We start from the raw sequence: 27,198 nt of genomic DNA, 5'->3' as shown, positions 1-27,198 counted from the left end.
AAAATTGGAAAATTGAATTGACAATTGTTTTGACATATGTCAGATAAGTTTGTTTTTATTTTCAAATAATATTAAAGTTAATACCTACAATCGCAACATCCACGAAGGAGCTCCAGGATTACTACAGAGATATAAGTTCTAGATGTGTTCAATATTAATTAAAGAAATAAAAATAAATATTCACATTCTTCCGTGAGTAGCCTTGATGTTATATTTAAAGTTTAAGCAGAGAAAATATTATATCAGTTAGGCCTCTCGGTGCTTTGCAAGAGCTTTAAGTTGATGAAGGAAGTAAAACCACGTTGTCATGGAAACGGAGTGGCGCGCGCAGTGTCAACCAAACCTTGGTCGACACCAGTCGTGTCCGTAGCCACCGCTCAGATGTAAACAAAACCGAGAGAAAGTGTGCGTTTATGACTTTTATTATTCTTTGACTTTGTTATGAAAGTGAGATGGAAGAGAATGGCGGCACAGTAAGTGAAGCAACTTTAAAGCCTTTGAGAATAAGTCTATCACATATTACAGTGTCCTCTTGTTACAGTGTCTATCTGATAAATTAGCTCTATATCCTAAAGCAATCTGGTATTAATTGTATAGCAGAAATATTAATGTTCGCGATAGTATAAATCTAATTAAATTTTTTACGCGACAGCATTATAAAGGAAATTAATTTATGTTTTACCACATAATGTATAAAACACTAATTGAGTCCCAGTTGTAATCACCGATATCGGGCAAAAGTCACTTAAAATACTTCAAGGTATTCTTGCACGTCGTTGCTGATTAGTGACGTAGTTTAAGAGCTTGCGAACAACGTAGGACACATTTCTAAATAATAATGTTTAATAACAATTTTTCCTCAACGATAACCAAATATATCATTTATAATATGAAGCAATGTTTAATTAAAACTAAATGAAGTAATGAATTGGTATTCTTGGGCATATTTACATCAATTATGACATAATAAAGTAACTATTATGACAAATCATTATGGTAATACGATTACTATATAATTTATTAAGTCTTTTCGATGCATTCTATAATAATTCCCTGAACTTGTTGTTGAACGAATAAGAAATAGCGTAAAACGAATAAATCAAAAGCCTTTTTTGAAGTTATACTTCTTAAGGCGTGTTATGAAAAAATTATGAAAGTGAAATTTTAAGATGCGCACGCATCACTGTAGCACAAAAGTAACAGGTTAAAGTTGTTTATTCAAATGTCTTTTAAACATTGAAAATTAATAATTATTGATATTTGACACAGTTCTGACAAATTACAATAATTGTTTATGTCTTTTAAACATTGACAATTAACAATCATTGACATTTGACACATTTTTGACAAATTACATCGATTGTTTGTTTTATCTATTTAGAGCATTGGTGAGAAGATCAAAACAATCCAAATAAAATAAAAGAACATTTAAATAGGTTAATAACTGCAAGATTACATTGGCATAAAAGCAAAACATAATGACGTTTGTACCTTTTTGATGTTATTGGAGATACACTTCTTTGACTATTACGTTGCGCGCGCACAAGACATCTAAAAATAAAAGTTTTCAGAAGTTTTCTGACGTTTGCGACATTTTTTTTTGGTTTCTTCGTCCATTATAAGGACAGGCCAAGTCAATATAGCCATATTCGTGAATATTCAATAATTAATTTTACGATTTTTAATTATTGTTGTTTCTACAAACGTAGAATAGCACGACGAATAAATAATTTTAAGGTATTGTTTTGTTACGCCAAAGAAGTATAACTTCTAACGTGCATAGATAAGTGTACACACACACTTTTTTTCAGTATCTTTTACAATTTATGAACTTCGTTGGTATGGCAGGTGATCATATTATTATGAAGAACAAATTGTGGTTTTGCATTTCCAATATAAACTGATTATTTATTGGAAGAATACTAATCCACATAATATCAATGATTTTTTGGAAGCAAATCTGCGACGAATCTCATCAACTATAAACAGGATGTAAGGAGGAAAGCAGAGTTACCACTATCGCACTCCTTAGAGTCAGCTATAAGATTTGCTCTCTGGAATATTTTAATCATAATTGGTTGCAAAATGGGATATTAGATTAGTATTAGCTAAATATTCTTGGATTCTAGTTAATATCTGTAAATTATAACCTACAACTACACATATAAAAAAAGACACTGTCAGTAAGTTATGCGAAAAACTATATCTCCATAGCAAATACCACCTCTGAGGCAACAAATGGCGCTAGATTTTATAATGTGAAGTATGGCAAATACTATCTCGACTCCTGTCAACCGTATTCCCACTGAAAACATGCTCTGATTAGGTCACGAAACGTCAGATTAACTAAAATAATAATAAAAACGTAAATTTTACGCAAAATCTAATGTAAGAACACAGGTACAATAACTCTGCTACTTAATTTTTTTCTTCTTCTCGCAAAGCATTCATTGTTTGACATCAATTCAAATATGAATGAATGAAAGGATTTTATTGTAATTTTTTCAAATTCTGACTTCCTTTTTTAAATGTCATCCAATGATTTCCTTCAGTGAGTAAATAATATTTAAGATCTGATACCCAATGAAGATGAATCGTGCCAGCAACTCTTCTACTATAAAATAAATTTACAAACACATAAACAGAAATTATCTTAATTAGGAAACACTTATTACGATTCTCTCTTTTTATCGAACTTCCTTGGGGGAGTTAGGCCCAAGTTCAATAATAACAGTTTTCCAGTTTGAGGATCCTTTGCACAGGATGCCGGCTAGATTATGGGTACCACAACGGCGCCTTTTTCTGCCGAGAAGCAGTAATGTGTAAGCATTATTTTATTTCGGTCTGAAGGGCGCCGTAGCTAGTGAAATTACTGGGCAAATGACACTTAACATCTTAAGTCTCAAGGTAAAGAGCGCAATTATTGTACTGCCGCTCACAATTTTTGGGTTTTTCAAGAATTCTTAGCGGCACTGCAGTGTAATGCGCAGGGCGTATCAATAACCATCAGCTGAATGTCCTGCTCGTCTCGTCCCATATTGTCAGACTAACAATAAATATTCATAAGAATTAACATTAAATACCTCTAGCTTTTAAATTGTTCTTTTTTTTACAATCAATCAATCAAATTTATTTGCGTATAAACATGGTATGTTACGATGGTACAATCATACAGTTTCACATGTTTCCGCAAGTTTAACTAGGCATTAATAAATTAGGTATAGGTACAAGTTTAACTAGGTATAAGTAATTAAATACATAATAAAATTAACATAAAAATAAAATAATTACAGAATCGCATAATAACAAATTAATTAATAAATATTGTTTAATTAATCATTCATTCATCACAATTAGAAATTAATTAGTGTCATAAAATAATCACTCACTTAACCACTGTTTAAGTTTTTTCTTAAAAAGCATTTAATTTAATAATTTAAATTAATATGCAGTTTATTGTTTATTCTGACACTCACTCAAGGTCGGTGGGATTTCGTCGAATATTAATCTATTTGGATCCCTGCGGTTTCTTTGAGGGTTAGTGTCACAAACATTCTTGAATAAATTACTATTGATTTTCACAAATACACACAGATAGATAAAAGACAAGCAAGAAACCTAGAAAAACCCTAGAAATATTTGCACAACTGCCCCACAAGAACAGTCCGTAACGTAAAACAGATTCAAGGTAAGCGTGATAAGCTAATAATGTTGTTTGTAAACAAGTAACTTTTATATTTGCCGAAGAGCATAGACAAATATTAATCACACCATTCCTAATATAAACTAAATGAAAATGATTTTCTGCACTTCAGTTTTAGAAGAGAAAACTTCTTAAGCGGCGTTGAGCACTTTTCTTGGGAATCGTATAAAAAGTTAAATTCGCGTCAGGGCACGTGACCTGATCGAAAATTCGTAAAACAGTTATTGAAACTATGGATGAAAGTTGATTTTTCCGATAGATAAACTCTTGAATGTTAAATAATTGTAATAGTTCTGAAGTGTAAATTTTTTTATGTATTGTAAATTGTCATTTTTGTATACGAAAGCACAATAAATGAATATTGTATTTAACCACATAAATGCTAGTACTTTTAAACTAATAAATAAAGCAATTCGTGCGAAATTATTCCCTTACCATTACAAAATATTCAAAAATGCACAACGTTAATGTTCAAGTTTTCACTTCTGCCCACACTCTCTGAGTGCAACCCGTTATTTTTGTTTAACTATTATTTATTAATTGTATAGATGATAAAGAGATGCTTTAGTCAAATGAGGGGACAGTTAATATTACAAATATGATAAAATAACAGGGTACAGTACCTTTTGATAATCTCGTCAGCTCGTAAGGATCACTAACTATGAGAGCCTCGCTAATAGACGAGATAAAATACAATAAATAAATAAAATAATATTAAAAGCCTTTATTGTTGTCAACAAGTTTAACACAGAGTAGTTTCGTGTGCCTAAAATTAATTTACTTATGACTACTATCTGAAAAACACATTTTGACTATTAACTAGAGTTTAACTAATATACTAACAATTTTAATATCTATTGATTATATAGTTCGGTTACAACTTGTCTTCCGACAAAGGCCTCCTCTAAGGCTCTCCAGTCTTTTCTCATTTTTGCAGTGCGAGTCTATGTTGAACCAGCTATTTTCTTAACGTCATCCTCCCATCTCTTAAAAAAAAAATAAAGAAAATACAATATTACTGTGTAAAGCTACCGTATTATGCGTTCATGATTCTATATTATCTTATGCCAAATCATATAATTACATGTTTCAAGGAACAAAGTTAACAGCTGTTTCGTTCAAATGAGGATAAATCGATTTAATTAATAATTACAGAGCTACGTAATTACCCATGAATAATCTAATGTTCAATAAATATTCCCTATTTTTGAGTAGAATGCGAATTAATTATGTTACGTTCCTTTGTTTAATTAACACATCTAGACGCAATACCGTGGGTTTGCCAGTTAATTAATAGTGTTGTGCATTTACAGATGATTCATTTTATCATGATTCCAAATGGCTTTATCACATATAAAATCCAAAAAATTTTATCAAGTCTAAAATTACACAAAAATTAATTTGGAAACAAAATTTATGAAAGATACGGGACTCGAACCTGCTACCTCGAGTGCTGGTGTGAGCGTGCGAGCGTTCTTCCAGTGATTAATTTGTGTTAACATGCCCAGAAGTGATACTTAAAAAAAATTAAAAATTGTTTAGATTTGAAAGAACTGTGACATCTCAAGCCAATTTCCTAATAAGCAAATATTGTGGTTGACCAGGTTATCAAGATTTATGAACGATTCATCACTCGAACGGTTGGATCAGTGGAAGAGTGCTCGCACGGAACGCGAGAGGTCACGGGTTCGCGTCCCGCATTGTTCATAAATTTTGTTTACAAATTAATTTGTGTAATGAATCCCAGAAGTGAGGGTTATCACTTTAAAAAAATATCAATTGTTTAGAAGTCTCTATTTATATTCATAATCAAACATTTGCTTTATTCGATCAAATCCAGTGGGAGGCTCCTTTGCACAGGAAGCCGGCTAAATTATGGGCACCAAAACGGCGCCTATTTCTACCGTGAATCAGTAATGTGTAAGCATTACTATGTTTCGGTCTGAAGGGCGCCGTAGCTACTGAAATTACTGGGCAAATGAGACTTAACATCTTATTTCTCAAGGTGACGAGCGTAATTGTAGTGCCACGCAGAATTTTTGGATTTTTCAAGAATCCTGAGCGGCACTGCATTGTAATGGGTAGTGCATAAAACTAAAACACAAACTACAACATGATTATTTTGTTTAGATGTATTAATATAATCTACTTTTTACGCCGAACTCTACTCCTGTCTATGGTTCACTCTACACTGATTAAAAAGATAAAATGAATTCATATCCAATATAAGCATGCTTCTAATTCTCAAGAAAATGTTAAATGCAAAACGTTACACAACTGAATGTGGTATTGTCTAAGGTTCTATTTTTAGTATGATTAAGTGAGAGCTTTTACGCTACTGGTAACACAACAACGTCTGCAGGGACGAGACGAAATACACAAACACAATAGCGAGTCAACGAACACGAACAAATAATAAACAAGATTGTTACACACGTCTATTAAGGTTTCATGAATTTATTTTCACGAACGACAGTTAATTATCACGATTATTAAGACATAGACCCTTAGATTAATGATTGGTCTCCGCTAAGTTCGATCTAGATACCGTACTACCTAAGAACAATAGCTTTTTTATTACGGCAACTTTATACTGTGGTAAGTATTGGCTATTTATAAAGATGCTTGTGTGCGGGGCATCTTGACACTCAATGGCATCTTTCAAATTTTATAACTTACTAGCTGACCCAGCAAACGTTGTATTGCCGATATTAACATCGCGATACAAAGTAAGTGTTGATCGTAGATGGGTAAAAATTTGAAGTTGAATGTACTTTTTAATGCTGACTCATAATCAAATAAATTTAAAAAAAATGTCAAAAAAAGTTAAAAATAAAAATTTGGCTTGGACCGGACAACCCTTAATATAAATAGATGTTGTCCGATTCTCAGACCTAGGAGGATTTTAACTACAAACACCGCGACATGAGAATTTTATATATTTGATATACGCTTCGTGTTATTTTACATTGAAATTAATAAAATACAAAATACTTACTGATGATATGTGATATCCCAGTGTCTTTCTTATTTCTTGTAGTATTCTTTTAACAAAGTTTTACTTCGGAAACCGACATTTTAGTTTCAATTATTTGCAAAGTATAACAGAACACGCACGTGCACGTCAACGTCACACATTGTTCGAGACTGGTTCGAGTAGTATTAGTTGCCGCACATTGCGACTACGCCTGCGGTATCTAGTTGGAGCGCAACGGAGACTAATCCTTAATCTAAGCAACCACCCAATTATATGTATGATTTATAGTTATCTTTCAAAAGTCATCAATTACTACTAGTAATTAACTAACTACGATAGTTAAATTTTAAAAAACACGACAGTTAAATTTATATTTTTTTTTCAATATAAAACTTATAGGAGCTCAGATTAATAATGTTTTACATTTAAATTAAATTCCTTAAGAACTAGAAGCAAGTTTATATTGGATTTAAATTTATATAATTTATTCAATTTGTTATGTTTTTAAAGTGATAACCCTCACTTCTAGGATTAATACACTAATAAAATTTGAAAACAAAATTTTATGAACGATACGGGACTCGACCCCACGACCTCTGTACCCACAACATCCTGTAGATGAAGTCACAACCTGAGAGTTGAACAAGGCATTCAAGATTTTATGACGATACGTATCTCGAACGGATAGCTCAGTTGGAAGATCTCTCGCACGCAACTCGAGAGGTCGTGGGTTCGAGTCCCGCATCGTTCATAAAATTTTGGTTTCAATTTTTTTTCGTGTATATAATTTATGTAAATGAATGTGTAAAGGGTAGTACCTAGAGTTTGGCGAAGGTAGCGGATTATATTAAAACTATCACTAACCCATAACTAAAAAACTTTACTTTTAGATAAATCAATAATTTTTTATATTCTTTTTAAAAATACAAATAAAAAAGGTTCTATGACTTTTCACGATAAAGTTAATATTTTAGAGAAATAATTTATTTAAGTTTCGAAAAATCTCAAATTTGGGTGCTTTTGGCACATGAAAAATATATTTTAAAAAAGTATATAAATAATATTTTTTTATAATACTTAGTTAATATGTTTATACATTTTTTTATTGGTAACTAGCTGACCTGGCAAACGTTGTTTTGCCATATAAATTATATATGTAAGCCTTCCTTGAGCTTCAACGAATCTATAACAAAAGATTTCATTGAGATCGGTCGAATAGTTTTGGAGTTATTAGGGAACATACAAACATACATTCTCTTTTATATATATAGATTTCGCGCACTCACAAGTATGCATCACTTAATTTTAATAAAAGTATTAACTTTATCAAGATTGTGAGACTAAATTTTATAAACATAATTGATAATTTAACTTTCTACAATTTTATTTTCACATATTTTTTTCTGGAATCAATTTTACATGAGTTATTTAAGCATGAATCGAAACATGTAATTAAAATTACTTTTTATCAGTTTATATTATTTTTTTGTTACTATCCGGTTGAAAAATAACAATTCCTTGCAATTGTTTAGATAATTTTGGTTTAAACAATATGGCAGTGCGTTTCCGTATGGCAACATGCATTTATATCATTAGTAGACAAATTTTAAGAGGATTGTATAAAAAAATTGAGCTAGAATAGTTTTCGGTAGTCACGCGGCGATTGCCCCTAGACTATTAAACGGACTCATTTTTTAATTATTTTTCGATTTTTTTAGAATAATAAGTTTTTAATATTTTCGGTAGTACATTAATAATAATCCCTAAAGCTTCTGATATATCTAATTAACTTGGACTCAAATAACTATCGCCAGACGCTATTTTCGTTATTATTTAAAATATATACGTATTTGAAAATGTTTAATAAATTATTCTAAATAAAACTATTGCTTAAAATAAATTCTATAATGTAAATAATTAATACTTTATTTTACTAAAAAGTATTCTCAAATCGCACGCTCACAAAACCATCACAATGTGCGTTTGTTCATGCGGTGCATTCGTCTAAATTTTCTGGTGTACCGAGTGCCTACCGAACTCGAGCCACGTAGGTATAATTTGGGTTCCGACCGTTTGTATTAAGATAGAACAAATTACCGTGATTGTACAGTTGTGTGGGCAGCTTGATATGAAGACAGAATAAAACGATATCTCATAATATAAAGGTCAGCAACGCTTATGTAAATACCCATCTGCTAATTAGAAGTAGGAGAGGCGGAGCTTACTTATAACACCTACCTCAGAAAACTCACAAGATCTTTTTCCTTTTTATTGCATAAAACAGTATTCAATACAATGTGGTTATAACCCACAGTATACCTGCCAGTAACAAAATTAGAAAACATAATTTTTTTCTGAAAAATAATATGAAACTAGTCATGTCCAATCATAGAACAGGTAGCATTAATTGAACATGAAAACCAAACTTGTTTCGTTGATTGGAAAATCCCGCGAGATTTTCAATTTAAGCCTACGTTTTAAAAGAGCTTTGTAGGGTTGTTTAATATGGGCAGTTGACCACTTTAATAATAGCCATAATATTGTATTAGGGGTTACAATATGAAATTGGCGATTTGTATTGAAAAATTGTAATTCGTTTTTTTTTTATTTTAACATATTCATATATTATTGTTTTTATCGAACAACCTGACTTCAAGCGAAAAGTATAATTTATTTTTTCATTCTTTTATCGATCTCTATGAAGAAATATTTACACCTAGATCAATAAGGGTCTCGAATTTTTTAACGTTCAGCGAATAGGCAACACCTGACTTACATAAACGGAGGAAAACAATGTATGGCTTATATAGAGACAAACAATTCAACAGAAGCGATTTCTATCGCTTATATCTATAAGGAATATGTTAAACAGTACTCAAAGCAGTTTAGAACCGACTGTCTCTTAGCTAAATCCAAATTTCTATGTTCGAAAATACATAATAGCACAAATAGAATGAAAACTATATGGGAAGTTATTAATAATGAAACAGGACGGGCAAGTCGAGTAAATAATAAGCACAAATTACAAATAATAATAACAATAATAATAATATTGACACACTTTTACACAAATTATCTTGCCCCAAACTAGGCATAGCCTGTACTATGGGTACAAGACAACGATATATTTAATACAATATACTTACTTAAACATACATAAATACATATAAACATCCATGACTCGGAAACAAACATCCATATTCATCATATAAATGATTGCACCTACCGGGATTCGAACCCGGGACCTCTAGCTTAGAAGTCAGGGTCACTAACCATTCGGCTATATGGGTCGTCAAAAAAAAAATAAAAGACAAACTTTTAAACGAAGACACTGAAGTAGCCAACGCTTTTGAATTATTTTTTACTGATATTCCACTCTCCACAACAAAGGAATTGAATTCCTCAACGACCTCCGCTGTTGCCATAATGAAGAAAAGTGTACCAGAATCAAAAATAATATATGAATATGTTGAATAATTTCATGAAAATAATTACTATTATTATCTATATATTGCTGCCATCTAATAGGAAGGTCATTTATGCCTTTGCGATAGAACTGTGATGATCTAGATTCGACAAACTGCGTGTAAGCATTTTGTACTGCCTCCTGAGAAGAAAACTTTCTATCACGTAGAAAATTGTCCAAATCACGAAAAAAATGATAGTCTGTTGGAGAAAGGTCTGGCGAATACGGAGGATGACGTATGGCTTCTAATTGCAGTTCCTGTAGATATAAAACAGTTTATCGTGCTGTACGAGGTCTCGCGTTATCATGGAGCACAATAATGGTGAAGATCGATTCATGAGTCGGGGCTGTTTCACGGCTAGTTTTGCTATCATTGTTCGGAGTTCAGCACAATAGACATCTGCCGTTATTGCTTGACCAGTCGGAGAAAGCTATAGTGAAAAACACCATGCTGAGACCACCAAACAGTTACCATTACCTTTTTATTGGTAACTTTTGCTTTAGGAATCAGGTGCGGCGTTTGGCCTGGGATCAACCATTGCATTTTTCGCTTACGGCTATCGGAAAGAATCCACTTTTCATTGCATGCCCTGATCAGTCCTGCTCTGCCCACATCCTACGAGTTCTAGTGACGTTGAACAGACCATCGGTCCATCTTGTGGTACCAAGCGTTTTCACGTACGCGGTTGCCATTCCAGGACTTTACTGTCCATTGAACTATGTGCCCTGCCCACTGCCACTTCAGTTTCGCAATCGTCGCAATTTTTTACTTATTAATAAATTAATCTAATATGGCTATTTATTTAAAAAAAATACAGGACGAACTCATATTTTTTATACATATCCATCGATATGGTGGTCAATACGGCCGTTTTGAATAACGTATCTCTAGTTACATTACTATCACAGTTTAATTACAAGATCTTTTCTATCCATAGTTATGTACATAGTTATAGTCCCATGTTTTACGTCGATAGGTTATTGAAATGAAAGTTAGCGTAAAAGGATAGATTTGTCTATTTAGTAAGTCAAACTAATTTGATATATCTCTCAACTGAAAACTTATTAAGTTGATGAATTTCACCTTGATTTAATACTGATTATCTTATAATATACGAATGTTGTTGTATATTATCTGTAAATAATATGCCTAGATGCTTTTCAAACAATTTGTTATGTTTTTAAAAGTGATAACCCTCACTTCTAGGATTAATACACAAATTGTTTAGATTTATAAGAGCGACATCTCAAGACAATTTCGTTATATGCAAATACTGGGGTTGAGTAGGTTATCAATTGTAAAGTACATCCTGTAGATGAAGCCACAACCTGGGAGTTGAACAAAGCATACAAGATTTTATGACAATACGTCAATCGAACGGTTAGCTAAGCTGGAAGAGCACTCGCACGGAACACGAGAAGTCGTCGTTTGAGACCCGCATCGTTCATAAAATTTTGTTTTCAAATTTTATTTATAGATGCTTTTTCATACGTATAGTTTTTACGGGAATGACGTGAAGACGTCTTACGTCGAGGTAAACCTCATCGTGATGCAGAGCCGCTCAGCAGTGTTATATCAAAATCGTTGACGGTAAATTCTGGTCCTACCCCACATTTTGCTCTAAATTCAAACTCTTTCATCATTTCCCTGGAACGTTAACTGAACCATAAGTGAATAGGAGTCACCTATTAGCCACATAAACAATATTTGAACGGTAAGCTTGCTCGGAGTTTAAATATTGTTCTACCAAACGTAAAATATTTCTCCTATACTATTAAAAGGGTAATCTATGATCTATTAGATGATGTTAAGTTGTCAACTCAACCAAACGTAAAAAAAAATCAAAATACCTCCCAACATTTCAAGTTTGATCTTGTTAGGAGAACACGCATCAAACGGTTCCCTAAATTGGAACGTAATATCATCACAATCGGTACGGAACCTTTAGTTTGTATTACAAGATTACAAAATTTATTTTTTTGACAAAAGGTCGCTTCGATACTTTTTCTAATTTTATTACTAGAACAGGCCGGTTCCTAAATAGGAAAGACATTACTATCACCGTTACCATATTTATGTTCTCCTGGTGTTTATTTATAGTACCTAATACGTCGTGCGTATGACGTCAGAATATATTATGGTATACTCACGTCATATATAAGACAATCTCTTCTTCAACGATGATCGCCTGGTACCAAAACACAGCACAATATTACCTATCTCATTTTCTCTCATGTTAAATCCCATCGTTTTAAATCATTTTTAGAGACCGAGAACGTGTGGTGTATTCTATCTCATTCTCTCGCCAGCTGAATCCTATACATTTACCTGTTTGGGTCTCTATCGTCTCGCTTTTTCGTTTCATCGAGTTTCAAATCACAACGATACTTACGAACTTCACTTCAAAAATACAAGATTCTGAGCGCCATCATGTATTGTGACACACACGCACATGGAGCCACATAATGGTAACTTTCAGTAAACCAATAATTTAACTACTTCCAATCGAAATACACACTCTGCACTCTTCTGGGACCCATCTAGCCGATTTCTTGTGCAAAACATGCCCAACTAATACACAGTATAAACTCACATATGATCTGCCGTATATTCTTACAGCCTGTAAATAAAATTAATTACTTCATTATTTCAATGGGGACCTACGTAGGTACATAGCTTATAATATTAATGGCTCTACTCGACTATCACTCATTCGAAAAAAATTGCCTCAGACCTGAGAAGAACAGGCGCAAGAAACTCAGCGGGCTTCTTTTTTGTCATAAATATGATATGCTTACAATGTAATATCGTACAGTAAAATTTATTATTTAATAGCCTAGGACAGTCAAATAATTAAAATAAACTCTCTATTCAATGTTTTTTTATTATTGGCTCTATATTTTTATATGAGGGGGCAAAGGGGCAAGAGATACACTTATAAATAGGCAAGCTAAGCCAGGGGTCAAGAAATAAAGTCGTTTGTTCACGGGAAAACTGCCCCTGGTGATTGATTATATTACGAGTATATACTAAGTGACCCGACAGACATTGTTCTGTTCATAATGAAAACTCTTGCAGGTGGAATTTCGTATTATCCGTTCTTAGCTGACGTCTACTCGGTGAATGGAATATTCCTATCCAATTACGTCATGTCTCTGCGCTCTATGGTGCCAGAGATATCTTGATGAGCCAATACATAGGTGGAAATCTCTTATACTTATAGATTTATAGATATGCACTAGCTGACCCAGCAACGTTGTATTGTCGATATTAAAATCGCAATACAAAAGTAACTGTTGATCGTCGATGGGTGAAAATTTGAAGTTGTATGTATTTTTAAATGCTGACTCATAATCAAACAAATTTAAAAAAAAGTCAAAAAATGAAATAAAAAAAAATTGTGTACCTTAACATTTAGGGGGATGAAAATATATGTTGTCCGATTCTCAGACCTAAGAAAGAATATGCACTCAAAATTTAATGAGAATTGGTCAAGCCGTTTCGGAGGAGTTCAAAGTTTAACAACATGACACGAGAATTTTATATATTTGAGATAGATATTCTTTCTTCCCCAGGATATACATTTTTTAACATATTGTCGCGTAGCAACGCTTCGACGTACATGACGAGAGTTGCCAAACTTACATAGCGTAGCATAGATAATTTCGACACCGCCGTCAACAATACTTGTAGCTCAGCGGATAAGTGTTTACTTCAGTCGCTATAGACCCGGGTTCGATACACCTACCAGCGTATGGAATTTTTTGGGTTTTGTAAAGTTAATGGAAATTTCTAGTAAGTTCAAGATCAAATCGAACAGAGACAAAAGGCTGAAAATGTGTAAGCAGTATAAAATAGTTAAAAGAAATTTCTAGTGCATTTTAAATTGGAAGAGAATCAATTTTGAAAATAGAACAGATCCGGGGGTATATAAGCCTTACTAAGCGTGGCCTACGACAGTTCATAGTTCAGACTCGAAAGTGTAAAGGAAAAGAAGAAGTTGCGGAAAGTGATCCAGGAGAAGAAGAAGATAAAAGAGAACTAGTGTTCAGTGCGGTAGGATCTGTTGAAGGTACCGCCGCCGACAAGAGGAACAGCGGCATACCAGTGAAGTGCAAGTTCAGAAAAGTGAACGAAAATATAGACTCGTTCCTATAAGCGGAATATTATTGCCAATCCCTGACCCCGTCTCGTGTCAGTATTAAAAGGCACATAACAAGATACGTTATATGCCTTAATACGTTAAAAACTAACTTTTAACTGTTCTATACCTCTCTCACTTTACCTGATGATAATTAAAAAAGGCTCGTCGAGATCATTTCCAAGCATCCTCCAGAGAAGACATAAAATCGTTTTTAATTTACAAGTTCACTTAGCATTATTTCTGAATTATTTATTAGACGAGATCACAGGAGACGAAAGCGAAAATTCAATTGGAATTTTTATTGAATGTAGTCAATGTAAATGGAATTCCTTATGAATGAGAAGTTTGTGAAAAATACAGTTTGAAGTTGCTTTTGTTAGTGATTGATCTATGAAGTCGGGGCTCACTTTTCTATCGTTTCCTGGTTTTTTATTGTGATACTGGAAATTTCTGAAAAATAAATTATTCAGCGATTATGCCCTGTGCTTCCTCGGGGCATTTAAAGATTAGCAGAATCCCAGGCCCAAGAGTGTCTACGTCTAAGAAGCTACTTAGGGCATTTGCCAGTGGGAGGCTTCTTTGCACAGCATGCCTTTTTCTGCCGTGAAGCAGTAATGTGTAAGCGATAGTGTGTTTCGGTCTGAAGGGCATCGTAGCTAGTGAAATTACTAGGCAAATGAGACAACATCTTATGTCTCAAGGTGACGAGCGCAATTGTAGTGCCACTCCGAATTTTAGGGTTTTTCAAGAAATGGGCAGGGCGAATTAATTACCATCAGCTTAACGTCCTGCTCGTCTCGTCGACTTATCCTACAACCTAATACATAATAAATACGTATATTGATATGATGTAATTAGTGAGTCTTTTGTGTGCTTTTACAAGAAGATTCCAGAAAAAGTTCAAAACAAAAGCATTACGTTACGCAAAACATTATTCAAAAGAATTGTTAAGAAGCGTTTGTGTGGCAAAGGTTACTATAACATAAATGACTTTCTAAATGATTCCACAGATTAGGAATGGAGCGACTGCCCTCAGGCTATTGAATAATAAGTTTAATTGTACAATATTACTTTGTAAACATATTTTTTGATGAAAAAAAAGCCCACTGAGTTTGTTGCGCCCATTCTTCTCAGGTCTGAAACATTATCTTTGGAATGCGTGGTAGTATACTTTCAATAAGTGATGTCACATCCTATTTAGATTTAAAATATTTGAATTTGAATTTGATGCTCCGTCTATACATATATTGTCCTGGGTAGGTACACATCTGCATCCATTATTCACGGCTTCATCGCTACTCGGTCACGTCGCTCTGCAAATTGAAACGTCCATGTCTCTGGTAAACACGCTGCAGTCACTGACATGTCTCCCGCTGATACTGCTTGTTTAGCTTGCCCTGCAACTCACACTGTTTGTAGACAAGCTTTTGTTTGTTTTCGTTGTAATCATGTAGCCTACGTGGATATTCTCAATTTACTCTTTGATTTCCTATTTACGGAGTGAACTATGTGGTTCACAATACATTTTAACCTGTATAGTAACTAAAATACAAAATCACGCTAAGCTCTAGGTATGTCATTTCATTTTATTTAAAAATAATAATAAAAACTTTGGGCTAGGAAAAAAGGAATGCTTAGTTTCAATAAACATAACAATGTATAACCACAGAGTAGAGATGGATGCTTATGTATATAAAGTATAACTAACTACATTTACTCAAAATCATTTGCAACATTAGCAAACCGTTTTGATTTTTTGTATTATTTGAAAATTATTTCGCTTAATAAAATAAATATTTATAGATTTAAAGTTATAGTTTGTTCTCGGACATGCGCTGCTGTCGTGTGCTCTTCAAAGAATACGACGGGCGACCCGAGCAAGAATGTTCGGGGAGAGATTCTCTGACTCTGGTAGAAACGGTAGGGTAAAATCTATTTGTGGACCGCTGACATATTCTGATGTAGCAACATATTCTGATGTAGTAACACTAACCTACGCGAAACATAGCGGCGCCAGGCCACTAATTCACGTGCTTTATTTTTTGCGTTATTCTATGCGAGTGTGACCGCATAAGACCGTAGCGTGACTCTCGCACTTCTAAAAGCCCTTACTCATCTCTTACGACACCCTTGGATCTGGGACTGTCCTATTCATTTTTAAGCTCCATTCAAGTACATGACAGCTTCAGACTGAAGACAGAGGCGGCCAATAAAGATAGTTATAGGTGATATGAAGGTTAGTTTCCAAGGCAATGGAAGGACATAAAAGCGATAAGAGTAACATAACATCTCTCATAACTGTTGCTTCTCAATATATTCTTGATAATGTAAACTATGTTCATAGGCACATAAGTGAATTTGCTAGAAACTGTCATAAACATAATGTTAGCACCAGGAACAAACATAAACTTATAATGCCTAATACTCTGCTAAGTCGAGTAAGAAAGTCTTCTGTGGGGCGACGTATATTATGATTTTACAACAAGATCCCAGAAAATCATTAAAACAAAAGTATTACGTTATTCAAAAGAATTGTTAAAAAGCGATTGTGTGGTAAAGGTTACTATAACATATATGACTTTCTAAATGATACCACAGATTAGAATGGATTTTCCAAGGGTGTCGTAAGAGGCGACTACGGGCTTTTCAAAAGAGGGAGAGTCATGCTGCTGTCTTATGACGTCAGCACAATCGGGCCAGACTCGTCCGGGTGACTTACCACACTCGCACAGAATACCGGCGTGAAGTAGCGGCCTAGTTTAGCTATGTTTCGCATAGGTTGGTGTCGAGGACTGGAGGCCATTCTCCCCCCCCCACCCCCCCAACAAAATATGAGAGCGGTATTTAAAGAGAAATTACCCCAGGAGGGTACCGGCTCGTCCGTCTCGGCAATTTCGAGGGTAGGGCCTGTCTACTCTCTGGCTCCGCGTAGATTTAGAGGACCGCGTCTGCATCTATGCGTGTGTCTACAGGTCCCATAGTGGTAACGCAGAAACGGATCGCCTCATGGGCTGCGTTCAAGCGGCATTTGATGACGTGCTTGCTCAGATCCCCTCCTCTGAAATCGTAGTCTTGGGTGATTTCAACGGGCACAATGCCGAATGGCTTGGATCACGTACCACAGACTACGCAGGGCGATCTGTGCATAATTTTGCATTGGCGTATGGTCTGTCCCAATTGGTTGAGTCGCCGACGCGGCTCCCGGATGTGGATAGCCACATGCCGTCCTTATTGAATCTTCTGCTGACCACACATCCCGATGGTTACCAGGTCTCTGTCGACGCCCCTCTCGGAACGTCCGACCATTGCATGGTCAGGAGTATAGTGCCTATCCGACGCCAACGTCGCAGACCACCAGCGAATCGCCGCGTTTGGCACTACAAGTCAGCAGATTGGGATAGGATGCGTTCCTTTTTTGCATCCTACCCTTGGGGCAAGGTTTGTTTCCCTTCGGATGATCCTAGTACCTGCGCCATTGCAGTAGCCGATGTGATACTGCAGGGCATGGATATTTTTATACCAAGCTCTGTAGTACCGATCGGTGGCAGATCACAGCCCTGGTTCGATGCGTCAGTTAAAGCAGCATCTGACTGTAAAAAACAGGCGTATCGAACTTGGGTTGCAGCGCTGGGCTCAAAGGATCCGAACTGCAAAGTTATGAAGAGGAAATATAACCGTGCCTCCAGATTTTTTGCGGCAAATCGCCCGTGCGAAATCGAAGCACGTCGTCAAAATTGGCGAGCAGCTTTCCAGTTACCCGACCGGAACACGCAAGTTCTGGTCGTTGTCGAAAGCTGCTCTTGGTAACTTCAACCAGCCGTCCATGCCGCCGTTGCACATGAGGAATGACACCCTGGCCCATACGGCAAAAGAGAAAGCCGATCTCCTGTGCGCTCTTTTCGCCTCCAACTCGACTCTTGACGACAACGGAAAAACACCGCCAACCATCCCGCGGTGTCAGAGCTCCATGCCTGAAGTACAGTTCCGACAGAAAACTGTTAGGCGAGCTCTGTTTTCGTTGGACGTCAGGAAGTCGAGCGGGCCGGATGGCATTTCTCCAATCGTGCTTAGAACGTGTGCCCCTGAGTTGACGCCGGTGCTAACGCGTTTATTCCGGCACTCTTATTCAAAAGGCGTAGTCCCTGACTCATGGAAGTCAGCCCTTGTCCATCCTATCCCAAAAAAAGGAGGCAGTTCGGATCCGGCAAACTACAGGCCTATTGCTATTACCTCCCTACTCTCCAAAATCATGGAGAGCATAATTAACCGCCAGCTCTTGGTATACCTTGAGGGTCACCCGTTGATCAACGACCGGTAGTACGGCTTTCGCCATGGTCGGTCGACTGGCGATCTTCTGGTATACCTGACACATAGATGGGCGGTGGCTATTGAAAGCAAGGGGGAAGGCCTGGCAGTTGGTCTCGATATAGCGAAGGCCTTTGATCGTGTATGGCAGAAGACGCTCCTCGCAAAACTTCCAGCGTTTGGGCGCAGCATACAGGTCGTTGTCGACGGTTATTGCTCGAAGCCCAAGCCCGTGAACGCTGGAGTGCCCCAAGGCTGTGTGCTATCTGCCACGCTGTTTCTTCTGCATATCACTGATATGTTGGACACCGCCAACATGCATTGCTATGCAGACAACAGCACTGGAGATGCCGTATACACGGGCCATGCAGGTCTCTCTAGGGAAAACGTCGACCAGTGCCGGGAGAAACTTGTGTCTTCTATCGAGTCCTCTCTCGAGAAGGTCGCGGAATGGGGTAAGTTGAACCTTGTCCAATTTAACCCCCAGAAGACTCAAGTTTGCGCGTTTACCACAAAAAACCCCATTTGCCGTTCACCGCTCTTCGAGAACACTTCCCTTAAAGCCTCGCCTAGTATCGGAATACTGGGTCTCGAAATCTCGAGCAATTGCCAATTCCGTGGCCATCTGGAGGGCAAAGCCAAACTGGCTTCAAAGAAACTGGGCGTCATAAATAGAGCACGGCAATACTTCAAGCCGGCCCACATTCTAGCGCTCTACAAAGCGCAGGTCCGGCCTCACATGGAGTATTGCTGTCATCTCTGGTCTGGCGCACCCCAGTATCAGCTCGATCCATTTGACCGCGTGCAACGCAGAGCAGCTCGAATTGTCGGGGACCCAGTACTCTGTGAACGGCTGGATCACTTGGCGTTGCGTAGAGACGTCGCTTCATTGTGTATCTTCTACCGCATTTATCACGGGGAGTGTTCCGAAGAGCTGTTCAACCTGATTCCTGTCGCCGAATTTCACCTTCGCACGACACGCCACAAGTTACGATATCATCCCCACCATCTGGATGTGTGGCGGTCCTCCACATTGCGGTTTTAAAGGAGCTTTCTTCCTCGTACTACGAAGCTGTGGAATGAGCTTCCTTGTGCGGTGTTTCCGGGGCGATACGACATGGGTACCTTCAAGAAAAGCGCGTACACCTTCCTTAAAGGCCGGCAACGCTCTTGTGATTCCTCTGGTGTTGCAGGAGAGTGTGGGCGGGGTGATCACTTAACACCAGATGACCCGTACGCTCGTTTGTCCTCCTATTCCATAAAAAAAAAATGTAGCGATCGCCCTCAGGCTATTAAATAATAAGTTTAATTGCACAATATTACTTTGATGAAAAAAAAAGTTTGTTGCGCGCATTCTTCTCAGGTCTGAGGCATTTCTTTTGGAATGGGTGATAGTTTTTGACTTTGAATAAGTGATGTCACATCCTATTTTGAATAAAAATATTTGAATTTGAAGTACTGCGCTATTAAAGTTAACCTTATAATCAAGCGATCGTTTTTCATTCAAATGTTATCTTTTACTGTAATTCACTAATAACAACCGCGACACAAATTCTAGATGACATGACGTCCATCTCCAACAGTGTGAGTACAGTCATCATCCTGATTTGCACAGTAAAAGAAAATTTCTGTTTAATATTAAAAAGCACTTCTAAGAATTTCCTGGACAGTGCGTTCTACTGTCCAATTTGAAGGGTATTTATTATATAGCAGTATTTCTACCGGATGTTTCATAACCGAGAACACTGAAAGAGCCTGAGGGAGGCCTATGCAAAAGCAAAACAATCTGTGCCGATGTCTACTGCAAACGCAATCTAATATATAAAATGTTCGCGTCACGGTGTACGTAATTGAACTCCTCCGAAACGGCTCGACCGATTTTCGTGAATCTTAGCGTGCATATCGGCTAGGGTGGATCGGACAACATCTATTTTTCATCCCCCTAAATGTTAAGGGTCCAAAATTTTATTTTAATTTTTATGGACAATTTTTTTTTATGATACGGCATAAAAAAAGTACGTAAAATCCTAAATTTTCAACCCTCTACGACCAACACCTATTTTTGTATCGCGATTTTTATAATATTCTATTCCATCCACAGATCACCAATAAACATATCGACGGTAACTCACCTTATCCGTACACGCTGTCTGTCAATGGGACGACGTATAGCTTACCACCGATAGAAGTTGGTATGGAAATTTCAATTCACGCGTCCCAATATAAGGCGATAAGAATGACTTATCGGGTATATTGGGACAGCTTCAGATTATTGACAGCTAATTACTGACAGTAGAAGGTAGTAATTTATCTCTATCTGTAGATAGTATATTGGGAACCGCCGTTATATTGGGACGCGTGAATTGTAATTTCCACAGCTCACTTCGACAGCGTGTACGGATAAGGTGAGTGACCGCCGATAAGTTTATTGGGACAGAAAAGTCAAGGATAGTTACGATTTTTATCTCAAGTAAGAGATAGACTGAATATTGGGTACGGCCATAGTATCAAATCGTAAATATCAACACAAATAAATTATTGTTTATAATAAAGTTGAGTCTTAATTTTGAAAAATTTAACTATATCTGTAAATAAGCAATATTAAATTAGCTGCTAGCTTTTTATCGTACATAATAATATTCAATATAATATCTAATATATAAACATCTCATATCGCGGTGTTTGTAGTTTAACTCCTTCGAAACGGCTTGACCGATTCTCATGAAATTTTGAGTGCAGGTGGGTAGGTCTGAGAATCGGACAACATAAATCGGACTTAATGTAAAGGGTGGTGCCAAATTTTTTTTTAATTTTTCTGACATTTTTTTTTAATTTGTTTGATTATGAGTCAACATTAAAAAATACATACATCTTTAAATTTTCACCCATCTACGATCAACAGTTACTTTTGTATCGCGATTTTGATATCGGCCATAAAAGGCATAAAAAGGCATTTATTTTCTCAAAATTGATTCCTTTAGAATTCTTTTTGATGTCATTTCTTATACTACTAGATACTACTACCGCTTCGGAAACAAATGGCGCTCTGAGAGAGAAGAAGCGGCGCAAGAAACTCTCCCAGTATTCTTTTTTTATGCGCTCTTTTCAATAAAAATATACAATATCGTACAGTCGCTATAAAATAATCACAATCTAGTCCCAGGCTGTCCGATCATTTAGATATTCAGATATTAGATATTCAATACAACGTTTGCTGGGTCAGCTAGTTTATTTATAAGAATCTGATTTTTTTTAAGTAAACGATCATTAGGATTATCTTTTGATGTAAATAACCTTTCCGAAGTCCTTTTAATTTAGTTTCAATTAGCATTCTCGAACCAATATTGTGGTATCAGATTTAATTTAGCTCCGGTTTCGTTGTTCGACCCTGTATTTAGTTAGAGGCTTTGTTGTTTCATGTTTCGATTACAATAGAATTGTTATCGCAGTATTCTTACAAGTTTACTGTATTTGTTCGGAGTGAGGATCATAAAATACTTAGGCGTTACATAAATAAGCACTTTAATCGAAAAAGAAATGAAGAGAAATGTGAAGGATTTTCTTGAGATACATGGCTGTAGGAATATAGATACCTAAAGCATTAAGATAAGATAAGATCATTTATTTTGTAGTCATGGGTTGCATTGCCTGTTCATATTATATGCAGAACTGTTACTGTCTACGTTTCTTTTTGAAGTGAAAACTTCTTTAGCGGCATTGAAACGTTCTTGGGATTGGTATAAAATGTTAAACTCGCGTCAGGACACGTGACCTGATCGAAAATTCGTAAGACAGTCGTTGAAATTGTGGATCTTTCCGAAAGATAAACTTTTTAATGTAAAATAATTGTAATAGTTCTGAAGAGTAAATTCTTTTTATGTAATACAAATTGTCATTTTTGTGTACAATAGCACAGATACAATAAATTATTATTGTATTGAACCACTTAAATGCTAGTCCTTTTAAACAAATAAATAAATCAATTCGTACGAAATTATTCCGTAACTACTCACAAGATATTAAAAAATGCACAACATTAATGTTCAAGTTTTTAACTCCTGGAATGCAACCCGTTATTTTTTGCTACTTCCTTAATAATGCCATTGGCAATAAAGTGACCGCCCCATGTCATTTAATTATTAAAATATGTTATTGTAAATTAAATAATCTAAGTTTTTCTCAGGTCTGAGGTGAATATTTTGGAATGCGTGGTAGATTTTGACGATCAATAAGTTTTAAAGTTCTACTTTGAATAAATTATTTGAATTTTAATTGTATTGTGTTATAATGTTACATCGTCAAGTAACTTACATAACTTTTTAAACCTTAAAATTTGTAGCCAGGCCCGTTGCACATATATAATTTTGCCAAGTATAAATGGAAAAATAACGGCCATTTTTGTGTATCGAAAGTTTCCTTCAAGGCTGTATAGAAATATTATTTCTAAGTGATATAAAAGCTGGGTATTTGTATTGGTCTAACTCACGTTCACTCGACGTAGGTACCGAATAGATATTGTGAAGCTTCTCTGACGGTTCATGGACATTTCTCTTTCAATGGAAGGTTGTTATTAGACGCTTTATATTAGCTTCACCTGTATGTTTGTATGTATGTATGTTTGTAACCGACTTCTTTGGGCGCGATTTTGACCCACTTTAAACGGCTAGATTTCGTTCAAACTTTGTAGATTTATCGAGAACATTACACTAAATTGATAAAATTATTCAATTTTTCAATTTGCAAAATATGATTTTTTTATAGTCTATATATCTATCTATAGTCGATAAGGCAGGAATTGATGTTAACGTACTTAATAGTTTTAAAAATACGCTTTTATAGAAAATTTAACTTAAAAAATGAAACATAAATAATAGTGAAAAAAAAAAGTAAAAAGCGCGCTTTATATAAAATTCAACTTAAAAAATAGAAAATAAATTTAAATTGAAGATAGTGTAAAAAAAATATATTTTATTGTAAAAAAAACGTGGGGTGTAGAAGAATTATTATTTTAATAATATCTTAAAAAGAATTTTATATAAAGCGTGCTTTTTAGTTTTTTTTTTTAACTATTATATATTTTTAAACATAAATAACCTTATCATTGTAAAAATTAATACTAAGATATACACTTTAGTAACTTAATTGGAGTGGATTTTAAGGATTTTATTCATCGAGCGCAATTCAAAGAATTTTCTTCCACGTAGAAAGTAATAAAATGAAATAAACCGCCAACTTACTTAATACTTACATATTGCTTCTTTTCGACAGCCTAACTATCAACTGAGCAATATTCGGGTCAAGTTATATGTTGATTCAAGTGTAAATCGTCGCCCAGCTTGCTCCACGTGTCTCGTGTTCAGTCGCACAGATAATATTACACTCCAGTGAAGTTTACTACTTAAGTAATTTCACTAAATGCATAATTTTGGTGATGGATAACTGATTAGGATAAGTTCTACCCATAGAATTAAATTATATTAATTTGGAAGGAAGGAATTACCAGTGGGAGACTTCTTTGCACGGGAATCCCGCTAGATAGTGGGTACCACAACGGCGCCTACTTCTGCCGTGAAGCAAGTGAAGTAGTAATGTGTAAACATTATTGGGCAAATGAGACATAACATCTTATGTCTCAAGGTGACGAGCGCAATTGTATTGCCGCTCAGAATTTTTGGGTTTTTTAACAATCCTGAGTGGCACTGCATTGTAATGGGTAGGGCGTGTGTAGGGCATAGTACCATTACAAACATATAGTAGAGGTCAGTGTTCCCATCTCTTAAGCTCTCATATGACAGATGTCTGGCGGTCGATGGCTGTTTACTTTCTATCAGGGGAACTATTTGCCCGTTGGCCTCTATAAAATAAAAAAGAAGATTTGCAATAGAAATGATGAGTTTTACACAGAGAACATAGGTGGATCAGTAAGACTAAAGTAAACTCACGAGCCCATCTTTTTTTTAATTGAAAGCCGCTCATGTTTCTTGAAAGACCCAAAAATTTTCAGTGGCACAACTGGCACAACTGCGCTTGTCACCTTGGGACTTAGGATGGTAAGTCTCATTTGCCCAGTAATTTCACTAGCTACCTCGGCGCCCTTCAGACTTAAACACAATAATGTTTTAAACATTATTGTGTTTTACTGCTTCACGGCAGAAATAGGCGCCGTTGTGGTACCCATAATCTAGCTGGCATTCTGTGCAAAGGAGTCTCCAACTGATTTTTTTTCTCAAAGTCGATTCCTTTCGAATACTTTTTGATTTCATTTTACGTTAAGAATTATAACTATTATAAGTATCTACTAAAGAAAACACTTTTTTTTCTTGTCTTACTGTTGTGTAGGTTTGATTGTTTAATTTAATTGGTATGTTGTATATCAGTTTTTTAGCCTGAAGTAGCTTATCTTATTTTTAACAGCTGATCTGTGGCAGCCATTTTGCGAAAATTGCATCTCTAGTTCTGGGTGGTCTCGCGCGATATCGCTCTGTGTGATTAAAATTAATATATCTATAAAGTTTTGTATGAGATTTAGACCTTTATTATTTAACACACTTGCTCGTAAAGTACGTCTCTTTTTGCCTTTCATTAAATTCAGTTTATAGTTAACGGTTGATTAAAACACATTTACGGTAAGCTTCTAATAATATAGTTACCTAACTTCAATGTAGTAACCACGTATTTCATATAGTGTTAACGACAAAAGACCTTTACACGAATCTCACCTATTCAATCTACTAGGGTAACATAAAAAGTGACATATTGTGTATCTCAATGGTTTGACCTTCGCTTTTTGTTTGTCTCTCTATGTCTATCGGTTGGCGCCTGTCCAACTTGACCGTCGATTTTGTGAAGACATTCTCTCTTGTAAGCAAATACATAAAACAATGTAACAACAGAGACTTCGAATTAATAGACGGAACGCGCGAAAGATGAAGTAGAGTTAACCATTGGGAGGCTCCTATGCACAGGATGCCGGCTAGTTTATGGGTAACTCAACGGCCACCTATTTCTGCCGTGAAGCAGTAATGTGTAAACAATACTGTGTTTCGGTCCGAAGAGTGCCATAGCTAGTGAAATTACTGGGCAAATGAGCTATGTCTCATTGTGACGAGCGCAATTGTAGTAGCACTCAGATTTTTTGGGTTTTTCAAGAATCTAGAGCGGTACCTACTGCTTTTTAATGGGCAGGGCGTATCAATTACCATCACCTGAATTTGATGTTGGTAATGTTTTATTATTGGCTTAAAATCGAAATATAGTAATAGCTTCAAAGAATATGCGAGTCATAACCAAAAAGTTTACAGTAGGTACATACCCACACAATCCTTCACAAATTATTGTTTTATCGAGAGACAGTTCATATCTATTGCGTTATATGTCTGTCTATTTTATTCTTACGCAATCTGTGATCACATGAAACACAAAATTGTATTTGTCTCGAGGTTTTTCTAGCAGTAATATGAAAGGGTCGTTACTGTAACTTATTATTTTGTTTGTACAACTGACAGTTTTATTTGGCTCAATTTTTATTTGCGATGTCTGCTTAACGGCTCACCTTGAACGCGTCGCAGTATAACTTTTATGATTCTATTTTATCACGTTAATATTTGAAAAAAAAATTTATTTTTGCAAAGAACACAGTATTTACATAATAATATGGAAAAATCAAACAAACCAAATATAACAATATCTTATATATAAAATTCTCGTGTCACAATGTTCGTTCCCGTACTCCTCCGAAACGGCTTGACCGATTCTCATGAAATTTTGTGAGCATATTGAGTAGGTCTGAGAATCGGCCAACATCTATTTTTCATCCCCCTAAATGTTAAGCGTGGTCCACACGATTTTTATTTTTTTATTTTTTTGACATATTTTTTTTAATTTGTTTGATTATGAGTCAGCTTTAAAAAATACATATAACTTCAAATTTCCACCCATCTACGATCAACAGCTACTTTCGTATCGCGATTTTAATATCGGCAATACAACGTTTGCTGGGTCAGCTAGTACAACATATATTAAGTCATAAATTGACACTTACAACAGGACGCTGATTACTAGCGCTGATCTTCCGGTGGGATCAAAAAATTACGTCACACATGGATGCAGAACGCTATAAGTTGTGTAATAAGGGGTATCGAAACAGGAATGTGGGTTAATAATAGTATCACATGAGTGTTTTAATACCTAATTATCAACAGATGCATACAAGACTTTATCTACACCCATAATATGAATCCTCTATAAAAGATTCTGAAACAGTTAGCTTACTGCTAACATTAAAAAAGCCAGTCCTAGTAACCATTACATCAACCAAATGAGTGTTGTAAAATATAATGTTGTACTGAATTTCATTACAACACTCGTTTGGACGATGTAATGGTTATTAGGACATTGGATGATTTAATGTTGGCAATAAGCTAACTATTCTAGAATCTTTAATAGAAGATTTAAGCATGGGTGTAGATTAAACTTCTTAACGCAACTTACATAGTAAATTTGTTTTATTTGTACGCATAAAATAAAAACTTTAGAGTGTCATTAAATACTAAATCAATTAAATAATAACATAAATACATCTAACGGAAACAGAAAGTAGGCA

General features: G+C 35.5%; 1 protein-coding gene and 1 long non-coding RNA gene across 2 annotated transcripts in view; one reads left to right on the top strand and one right to left on the bottom strand.

Annotated features, from left to right (window-relative positions):
- The first annotated feature begins 352 nt into the window (after positions 1-352).
- Positions 353-27,198, top strand: part of LOC126975745 (calcium/calmodulin-dependent protein kinase kinase 1) — a 238,813-nt gene continuing 211,967 nt past the window's right edge. Inside the window, exon 1 of the mRNA XM_050823758.1 lies at positions 353-473. Coding sequence (XP_050679715.1) covers positions 453-473 — 21 coding nt within the window. The 5' untranslated portion in view covers positions 353-452. The remainder of the gene's footprint in view (positions 474-27,198) is intronic.
- The window catches only part of LOC126975803 (uncharacterized), a 124,174-nt gene continuing 101,612 nt past the window's right edge, over positions 4,637-27,198 (bottom strand). The window contains exon 3 of the long non-coding RNA XR_007731801.1: positions 4,637-4,689. This is a non-coding gene — a long non-coding RNA (uncharacterized LOC126975803). The remainder of the gene's footprint in view (positions 4,690-27,198) is intronic.

This window comes from Leptidea sinapis, chromosome 37, assembly GCF_905404315.1.
Source record: "Leptidea sinapis chromosome 37, ilLepSina1.1, whole genome shotgun sequence".
Taxonomy (NCBI): Eukaryota; Metazoa; Arthropoda; class Insecta; order Lepidoptera; family Pieridae; genus Leptidea; species Leptidea sinapis.
This window is presented reverse-complemented; position numbering and strand designations above follow the sequence as displayed.